The sequence below is a fragment of the Ammodytes marinus genome, assembly GCF_949987685.1.
Source record: "Ammodytes marinus genome assembly, chromosome: 10".
NCBI classification, from domain to species: Eukaryota; Metazoa; Chordata; class Actinopteri; order Uranoscopiformes; family Ammodytidae; genus Ammodytes; species Ammodytes marinus.
Window position 1 is genome coordinate 31701422 of NC_137214.1, and position 10000 is coordinate 31711421.

The window sequence follows — 10000 nt, forward strand, 5'->3', positions numbered from 1 at the left end:
GCTAAGCAATCAGAAAAAACTGATTATTCATAAAAACGTGAAACCAAATGTCTTTTTATCTATTTTTTTTATCAATTGTGGATCTCTGTTACAGAAGGATTTGTTCATATGTTGTTAATTGTCTGATTTATGATACATTTTCTTCTCAAAAACATGCTGAAAATGAATTTGTCAAGACCTGAATAAAGTCTGTATCCGAAATATGTTCAGTAAAACCTATAAATCATGGAAACTTGATGCAAAATGTCTTGTTTTCAATTTTTTTTATTATTGATGATCAATCTCTGTCTTCTGATTGGTCCGTTGATGTTCCTCCAAGTGCTTGTTCATATGTTGTTCATTTCCTTCTTAAAAGTATGTTTAAAACGCCTTTTTAAGACCTTTAAATAGTGCTTTTCATTTTTAAAATAGGAAAAAAAAAGTGTATCCATCATCAATTTTTTTTGACATAAGATGTAAAAACTGTTACCACCATAAAATCATAATAAAATTATCCCAACGTATTTTTATTATATATTTTTTTTAATTAATAATTGATCCCTCTCTTCTGATTGGTGCGCTGATGTTCGTCCAGTGCTTGTTTGTACCAATCGGGCGCCTCCGGTCCGCTCTGCCCGGTCGGCGTGTGGTCGTAACCGTAGGCGACAGTTAGCTCCTCCCCCTTCTGCACCGCACGGATGGTTTTGACACATTTGAGTTGTCCGAAACGGGGATGGAAATATCTGGTAAAAGTGAAGAAATACACACAAATATTTTTTTAAAAAAATATATATATATTATAATGCTCTATTTGCACATATCAAACAAATAAAGTTTTACATTTTTTAAATTGTAAGGTTATTTTTTAATTTTTTATTTTTTTTATATATTTTTGTTTCAGGATACAGGATACGGGGATGGACATATCTGTTAAAGGCACTACGAGTAAGATGGCACGTTGGCGTCCCCTTTGGACAAAAGCGGTAGTATTTTTACGACGCCCGCTGTCGCAAATGCTCGTGCCAGGCGCGTGAGCGTGGACTGAGAAGGGCGCAATATAGTGCATGTTCGTGTGTTGAAAGTGTGAGGACTCTTTTCGGCTCCGTGAGAGTGGTTTTGACACTGCATCAACTAATGCCAGTCAGTACACACACCTGCTTGCAATGAGTTGATTCAGCAGCGTCACCTAACTACTCTCTCTCTCACGGAGCTGTGTCCTCACAGAAAGCGAATGAATGAGAGACGGCAGTTAGTAGACTATGGATCACGATGAGGTAATGTGTTTGTGTTGTTGATGTAAATAATGACTATTTCAGATAATGGTTATCTGATGATGGTGAAGCAAAGCAAACTTTGTGTTAGTACCAACCGCTCATTCATTTAGCAGTCTAGTTTCGCTCTCGTGAAATTGTATACACGTTGCTTGGCAACGTCCTCCCGCCCGCCTATCACTCACTCTCCCTTTTCGCTTTTCTTCATTGCATTCTCTTTTTTTTCTTTGATGGTTCAGCCCCGTTATCAGTCATTTATGACGACAAATAACTGTCTCAAACAAGGCTCCCGCTCCCCTTCCCTCACCTGGAGGGATAGGCTTCTCAAATCGCGTTGCAGCGCCACACTGAAATCTGCAACCAATACGGATATGTGACCATAGAGCCTGCACGAGCGAACCGAAAATCGGACTGGGTGTGCGACCAGACCAAAAGCAGTAATAAAAACTATATAAAAACGTCTTTCTTTGCACTGATGGTCTCGTTTGCTGTTAAAGGTAATTTATGATTATCAGAGGAAACATGAGGCTGTTTAAAAGATATTTAAATGTTACTCGTATCCGCTTTAAAAGAACAGAAAAACACAAATTATTTTTATTTACATTTCTTATATATTGCTCTATTTGCACACATCAAACAAATAATTTTTTTAGATTTTTTTATTTTAAAGAGGACCTATTATAGGGGAAGGTGGGGTGATTTGTGCATTTTGGAAGTTGCAAAACCCATTGTTTCTAGAAAACCGTGGAAGAAATTGGAAATGTGACCACATATTTAAGAAGAGCCATCCATTTGACTCATCCTGTAAAGAAGGGAGACACAAGGAATAAGATATAAGCACATTTAAGCTCAAAAAACTGTGTTTTGCCTTTCAAAGTAAAATTTCCATGATCAAGGTTTTTTGATTATTGTGTCTGAACAATTATAGACACGTTTGAAAACATTTGACACATGTTTTAGTGCTTTGGTATGCTACACTTTGAGTCTATATAATTAGCACAATGTCAACCCTAAATTGCTGCATCATGCCTATTATCCAAAATTCTGGGGATGGGGTGATTTGTGCGCAAGGGCCTGGGTGAGTTATAAGTAAGTAAGTAAGTAAAATGTATTTATAAAAGCACATTTATGACAGTTTGCACTGTCCAAAGTGCTGTACATAGTGCATTCAGTAGGTAAACAATGAAGGTAAAATAACAATAACCAAAATAAAAGACGTAAAGCCCATACATCCACATAAACACAGATAGTAGTGCAGAGGTAAGTAAGTAGTGCAGAGGTTAATGGGGAGGAAACACCAGGGTGTACATATGGGTTTTGAGCCTTGATTTAAAGGCAGAAATGTAGGGGGAATCACATTTGTCAGGTGGCAGTTGGTTCCACAAGCACGGAGCAACTAGTGCAAAGTACATTTCTGAGAGTTGTGCCAGTGGCATGGCTGTATACGCTGGTCACCAAAAGAAAGTGATTGTCTACAGTAGCTCAGAAGAGAGTGACATCTCAATTCCACTTAACGACACCACTGATGAGAGTTCAGATGGCCAGAAAGATGATGATGGTGACTTCGTGGGGTGATTTGTGCGACAAGACAACTTTTTTTCCGAAAGCTATATTTCTTAAACAGTTTATTCCAGATCCAAAGTTTTTATTGCCAGGGATGCACAACATCCTGAAATATATGTACATATTTGAGTTGGAGACATAACTGTCAAGGCCTCACTTTAAAATCACTTTGAGTAAAAAGTTGCACAAATCACCCCACCTTCCCCTACTACTTTTCTGGTCTTAATTTCTTGTTTTACACTGCTATAGAGCAACCTGACACGAATCACATCACAAAAAACTATGTAGATTTTCGGGAAGCTCTTTCTCTTATTTTGGCGATCCAGCACGTCCTGTCAACACTTGAGTGTGTATGCTTCGGCCATCTCCGCTCCCTCCGCCTGTGCATCGGCCATCTCCGCTACCCTCCCCCCCTCCTGCAAACCCCACTCCGTTGTGATTGGTTACCTTCCTTCCGGAACACTTTCAGTGGCGGGAAGCGCGAGCATGGACCTATAAGGGCGCGAGGCAGACGCGAACAGGGAAGTGACAGCATTACCATACATGGAAACATCCGCGTGGTCACGTCACAAATTTTTATGCGACGTCACAAATTATGAAAGGGTAGACCGCTTTGAAGACGTGACTTCTCGACTGGCTAGAATAGTGTTTAGTGCTCTGCACAGACACCCCAGACGGTCAGCAGGGAATACGTCGAAATGCATGTAAGTAATTATTTGATAATTTAGTATGGTTAAGCATGACTATGAATCATCATAACAACGTTTATAGGTCATAAAAGTCAAAAAGCATCATAGGTCCTCTTTAAGGTTATTTTTTTATTTTTTATTATTTTTTTATATATTTTTGTTTCAGGATACAGGAACGGGGATGGACATATCTGTTAAAAGAACAGAAAAACACACAGATATTTGTCATTGGAAAAGCCATAAAATATGAGGATTTTTATGAAAATGTTTTAAAACACTAGAAAAAATTTGAGTTAATTCATATAGATGGTTTTTATTTCAAGTTACAGGATCTCACAATTCATAAGTGTCATGGAGGCAGACTCCAGTTAGTAGGTGACAGTAGATTGAGATGGATACAAAAAAATATTAAATTAATTAATGGTAGGGTGGTAGGATGGCCTAGAGGAAAAGGTGGCCGACCAGTAACCATGAGGTCGCTGGTTCGATCCCCGGCACCGGACAGGAGGGTGTTAGTTGTAAAACTAGCAGAGGCTGGTATTGCGTCTACGGTGCCCCACGATCTCTACCATTGTGTCCTTGAGCAAGACACTTAACCCCAAACTGCTCCAGGGGCGCTGTACTGCGGCTGACCCTGCGCTCTGACCCCCTCCGAAGTGTGGTAACTTGAGAGGGGATATGCGAAAAGACAAATTTCAATGTGCCTCGTGTACAACTGACAAATAAAGATAACTTAACTTACTCAACCGTACAAATGAAAAAAAGGTTCATTAATGACAAATAAATAAATAAAATACAATTATCACGGATGGTTTTGACACATTTGAGTGGTCCGAAACGGGGATGGACATACCTGTTAAAAGTAAATACACACGCAAGGATTTCATGTCATGATAATAAACAGTAAGACACTTTTTTTTTTTTTTTTTTTTTTTTGACTTTTCATGATGTTTCCCATGAGATTTGACCCTATTTTTCACAAAATGTAAGTAGCTTAAAGGCCCTACTTCACCGGTTTGAATATGAAGGTGTATTGAATTCTGAGATCCTATGTAGTATAAATGTGCGAAAAAAATTGAAATCGGTTCATCCTAGCCTGAGAAAAGGCAGAAAGAGTGTTTTTTTTTAACCCTATATTTCTCTTTCTGTGATGTCACGAGAAAGAGAAATATAGGGTTAAAAAAAACACTCTTTCTGCCTTTTTTTTTTGCACATTTTTTGCACATTTATACTACATAGGATCTCAGAATTCAATACACCTTCATATTCAAACCGGTGAAGTAGGTCTTTAAAAGAGGTCAGCTTGTTTATAAACATAAGGCTCAATTATCTATATTTATTTATTTATTTACCAACATACAAAAACGAGGATGGACATGCCTGCACTAAGCAAAGAAATGAACACAAGGATTTTTTTTAAGGTATATTTTTAGCTTTTTTTTTATTGCTTTATTGACAGTGTGGACAGACAGAGATGAAATGGGGCAGAGAGGGGAATGACTTGGGGAGATTTCATAAAAAAAATAAAAAAAATTGTCCTGTCAACTACAATTTACACACACACACACACACACACACACACACACACACCCCTATCTCCTCTTTTGTGTCTTATTTTCCAAGCGTTTAATTTATCTAGAGTTGATTCAGTACTATGTGCAACTAAGATATTGTAATATTTAGATACATTGCCCTTTTTTCCTAAGTTGGCAAGTGTTACATCCTCGAGTTGTGATAAAGGGGGTGGGTCCCGTTAAACCTTATATTAACACACACACACACACACACACACACACACACACACACACACACACACACACACACACACACACACACACACACACACACACACACACACACACACACACACACACACACACACACACACACACACACACACACACACACACACACACACACACACACACACACACACACACACACACACACACACACACAGAGGGTGTAACTCACGGCTCATATTTGCAGTTGGGGGTGAAGGAGTGGTTCCCCTTGTGTGCCAGGGAGGCGCAGTATCTGTCTGTCTGGTCGAATGGAGCCGGGACGTCGATCACTGTGTCCTCGTCTAGTGAAATAGTGTTTCCATTCATAGACCAGTCTCTGCTGTCCACCTAAAAGACAAATACAAATAAGCAATCATTTATTTAATTATTTAATATTTTTTAAATTAATCTAAATATTGTTTAGATATTCTTTTATATTTTCTTATATTTTTAATTTTTATTGGGATCTTCTTAACCTTTATTTATACAGGTATATCCCATTGAGTCCGAAGACTCTTTTACAAGGGAGACCTGTTCCCATTTACACGTTACCATTCACACACACATTCATACACCGATAGCAGGCTAACTATCGACATTCACACGAGGCAAGGTGGGTGAAGTGTCTTGCCCAAGGACACAACAACTATGACACAGGTGGCAGGGCGGGGATCAAACCTCCAACCCTTTGATCATCGGCTGACCCGCTCTACCAACTGAGCCACAGTCGCCCCAAAATATCAGTACATAATACAGCTCAATTTGTCAAAATAATTCACTTTTATTTTATTTTTATAGAAAAAAATACCTGTATGGAGAAATATAAAAAAAAATAGAATTAAGATTATAAAAAAATAAAAATGACAGACAAATAGATATATAATAACTAGATAAGTGGTATGTTAACAAAGGGGGCCCACCATAATTAGCAACATTCACATTTACAGAGCCTAGGCTGTGTATTTTTCAGTGCACACAGTACAGACAGGTAGCGGGATCATGAGGAGATATTCACTGATTGTGACAAATAGTGATAGATACATAACTAGATACATGGCGGAAAAAAAATAATAGAATTGATTTTAAAGGTGCAGTGTGTAATATGACATCATCAAGAAAGTTCTACAAAGTTCTAGAATGCAACGCTCCCTGGGTAACCCCACCCCTTTAGAATAATAACAGAAGCTACAGTGGCCTTCAAGGACAAGAACAATTCTAAATGTTAAACAATGCACCTGATGACATTCCAACTATGACACTTTCAAGATGGCGGTGACAAGGCCTTGGTCCAAAATATGCAGAAATATGGACATATATGAGACCCTTTCTAAGGAAAAAATAATAATAAAAAAAAAAAATGTCAGCTATTATGCACTAAATTAAATGTACTTATGGATATTATAATTACTTTCTACAAAATCTGCTAGGAAATAAAACCCAAAATTCTACACACTGCAGCTTTAAATAATAACTTTTCATGTAGTTTTAAAATATAATTATGTATTTCTAGTGTAAGTCTTTTACCTCGGTGTGTGTGATGCGGACTCCGTTATAAAAGGCCATCACTGTATTTTTTTTTTTTTTTTTTTTTTTTTTTTTTTAACCTTTATTTATACAGGTAAATCCCATTGAGACCGAAGACTCTTTTTCAAGGGAGACCTGTTCCCATTCCCACGTTACCATTCACACACACATTCATACACCGATAGCAGACTAACTATCGACATTCACACGAGGCAAGGTGGGTGAAGTGTCTTTCCCAAGGACACAACAACTGCGACACAGGTGGCAGGGCGGGGATCGAACCTCCAACCCTTTGATCATCAGCCGACCCGCTCTGCCAACTGAGCCACAGTCGCCCCAAAGGTGTATTGTGTATTGGTCTCTGCATCTTAGCAAATCTTTAAATTCTTTCTCTCTTTGGAATTCTCTTTACTTTTTAACTTGTGTATAGAAACAGTTTGAATAACTGGAAATTCATTTAAATTTGGTGCATTTTTGTAAATCTTTTGCTCTTTTAATTAGAAGTTAAACCTTACACATAAATAATACCGAAGACAACAAATTATGTGATGTACAGGTGAAACTCGTAAAATTAGAATATCATGCAAAAGTTCATTTATTTCAGTAATTCAACTTAAAAGGTGAAACTGAAATATTATATAGACTCATTACATGCAAAGTGAGATATTTCAAGCCTTTATTTGTTATAATTTTGATTATTATGGCGTACAGCTTATTAAAACCGCAAGTTCAAAATCTCAGAAAATTTTAATATTGCATGAAATCAATAAAGAAGGGATTTTAAATACAGACATGTCGGCCATCTGTAAAGTATAATCATCCATATGTACTCAGTACTTGCTTTGGGCCTCTTTTTGAATGAATTCTTGCCTCAATTCCAATTCATTTTCCATGATATTCTAATAATATGAGTATCACCTGTATATTTATATAAAAAAATAAGCTTTTATTACTGCCAGCACCTTCAATAAAATAAAATAAAAAATGTGCAAAAAAATTAATTAAATTTTTCAATGTAGTTTTACTGTATAGGGGAGAACGGGGTAAATTGTCACACGGGTTGGTTGTCACAATCATATCTCGGAACCAGAAGGCGCCGTCTGTGAAATTTTGGTATGTAAATATCCACAACTGGGATCAGAGGTCACCTACATAGTCTTCCTTGGAGTTAATAATAATAATAATAATAATAATAATAATAATAATAATAATAATAATAATAATAATAATAATAATAATAATAATAATAATAATAATTGATAGGATTTATATAGCGCTTTTTTGGAGGGCTCTCAAAGACGCTTTACATCACATAGAATATACAATAGGCCTACATAAGAAAAACAAAAAAAAAACTAAAACAATGGAAAAACAAGATACAGATTCAAAAAGAGGTTTGGAATGGTCGGGTGTGGTGGGGGGTGGGTCAGGGGTCATATGCTTTCTTGAAGAGGTGAGTTTTGAGTTGGCTTTTGAATGAGTTGATTGAGTCTGCATTACGGATGTTTAGACTGCTGCATTTGAGGTGAGAGGACTGTTTGTGTTTTTCATGTCAAATTGAAAATACCGACCCCTTGATGGGGTTGGTTGTCACAATGTGTAAGGGTGTCTTTGACGATTAATTTCTTCTTTATTACAATAAGTTAGAAAAAGTGAGGGGTACACATTTCAAGCCAACACCTTAAGCTTCAATTTAATGTAGGAATGACTATTGAAAGATGTTTAGGTGATGAGCAATTCTCACTAGAGTAAAAAGTGTGCCTACTTACCCCGGTCTCCCCTACTGATCTCTTTCTATACTTCATAAGTCTTTTTACCTCGGTGTGTGTGATGCGGACTCCGTTATAAAAGGCCATCACAGTGTTGGTGTGAGCATCAGTCTTAGCAAACAGTCCCTGTCCCGCTCCTTTGATCAGGGAGTCGCTCACAAACACCCTGACACATACACAAAACACACACAATAGGCTTTATTAAGGGCAGTGTGTGAGTGAGTGAGAGTGAGTGAGTGAGTGAGTGTGAGAGTGAGTGAGTGAGTGTGTGTGTCTCTGTGTATGTGTGTGTGTGAGTGAGTGAGTGAGTGAGTGAGTGAGTGAGTGAGTGAGTGAGTGAGTGAGTGAGTGAGTGAGTGAGTGAGTGAGTGAGTGAGTGGCCGTGTCTGAACTGCCATACTAGCGTCCTACATCCTACATACTCATGCATACTCTCTACTCAAAGATCGATTGTGTATGCGAGCTGCGTCTAAACGTTCTCAGTTGAAGTATACTCAAGCAATGAAGAATTTCTTCTTCTTCTTATAAGATTCAGGCAGTTTAGACACTGTTAAGCTTATAACCGCCCTCTACAGGTTAGATATTGAACTAGATTTTTACAGTCCTGTGTTCATCATCTGTGTTTTAGACCTCTTGTTTTATAATAATGATGTTTTGAGGCGGAGGATCCCTCCGACGCTCTCTGTCCGGCTCATCAGCACTCAGCTGTCTGTGAGTTGAGCTGGACGAGCCGCGGTGTGTGGAACAGCGATCTGTTCTAATCTCTCTCCACTATCAGACTCACAACACTCATTTCACTTAGTGACTCTAATGTTGTTAGGTATTTATCTTCATCTCTTATCTATTGTAAGAGTTTATGAATGACTGCACGTACAGTTGTCAGATCGCGGAACCCCAAACAATGTTGTTGCCTAGCAACTTGCTCGAAAATATTTCATTTTCCTGGGCGGGTAGAATTGACCCAGTGCATTATGGGGCGGTTGAGTAGGAAAAGTATACAATCGATTCATACCCAAAATCTTCCCGGAAGTTAGTACTCATCCGGGAATTTCTCACATACCCAAACTCGCATACCCAACCGTCACATACTCAAATTGAAGTCAAAATGAGTATGAGTAGGACGTTAGTATGGCAGTTCAGACACGGCCAGTGTCTCTGTGTGTCTCTGTGTCTGTGTGTGTGTGTGTGTGTACGTGCGTGTGTGTGTCTCTGTGTGTGTGTGTGTGTGTGTGTGTGTGTGTGTGTGTGTGTGTGTGTGTGTGTGTGTGTCTCACCTCTGGCTCTCATATGGTTCAGGCAGCAGAGTGTGTGTGCCGATGCAGGTCGACGTAGACTTATCATAGGAGTAAACAGCACCTGAAAAGCAAGAATTACAAAAAATTAATACAAACAAATAAATAATAATCTAACAATTGGTAAAT

General features: G+C 38.1%; 1 protein-coding gene across 2 annotated transcripts in view; it reads right to left on the bottom strand.

The window, feature by feature from the left end:
• Positions 1-258: 258 nt before the first annotated feature.
• setd7 (SET domain containing 7, histone lysine methyltransferase) overlaps positions 259-10000 on the bottom strand; it is a 15724-nt gene continuing 5982 nt past the window's right edge. The window contains exons 5-8 of one of the 2 annotated variants that reach the window (XM_080035146.1): positions 9854-9935; positions 8628-8745; positions 5477-5634; positions 259-722 (exon numbers count right to left, since the gene is read on the bottom strand). In XM_080035146.1, coding sequence (XP_079891272.1) covers positions 527-722; positions 5477-5634; positions 8628-8745; positions 9854-9935 — 554 coding nt within the window. In that variant the 3' untranslated portion in view covers positions 259-526. Of the gene's footprint in view, positions 723-5476; positions 5635-8627; positions 8746-9853; positions 9936-10000 lie in introns of those variants that run through there. The other variant, XM_080035147.1, reaches the window with a different exon arrangement.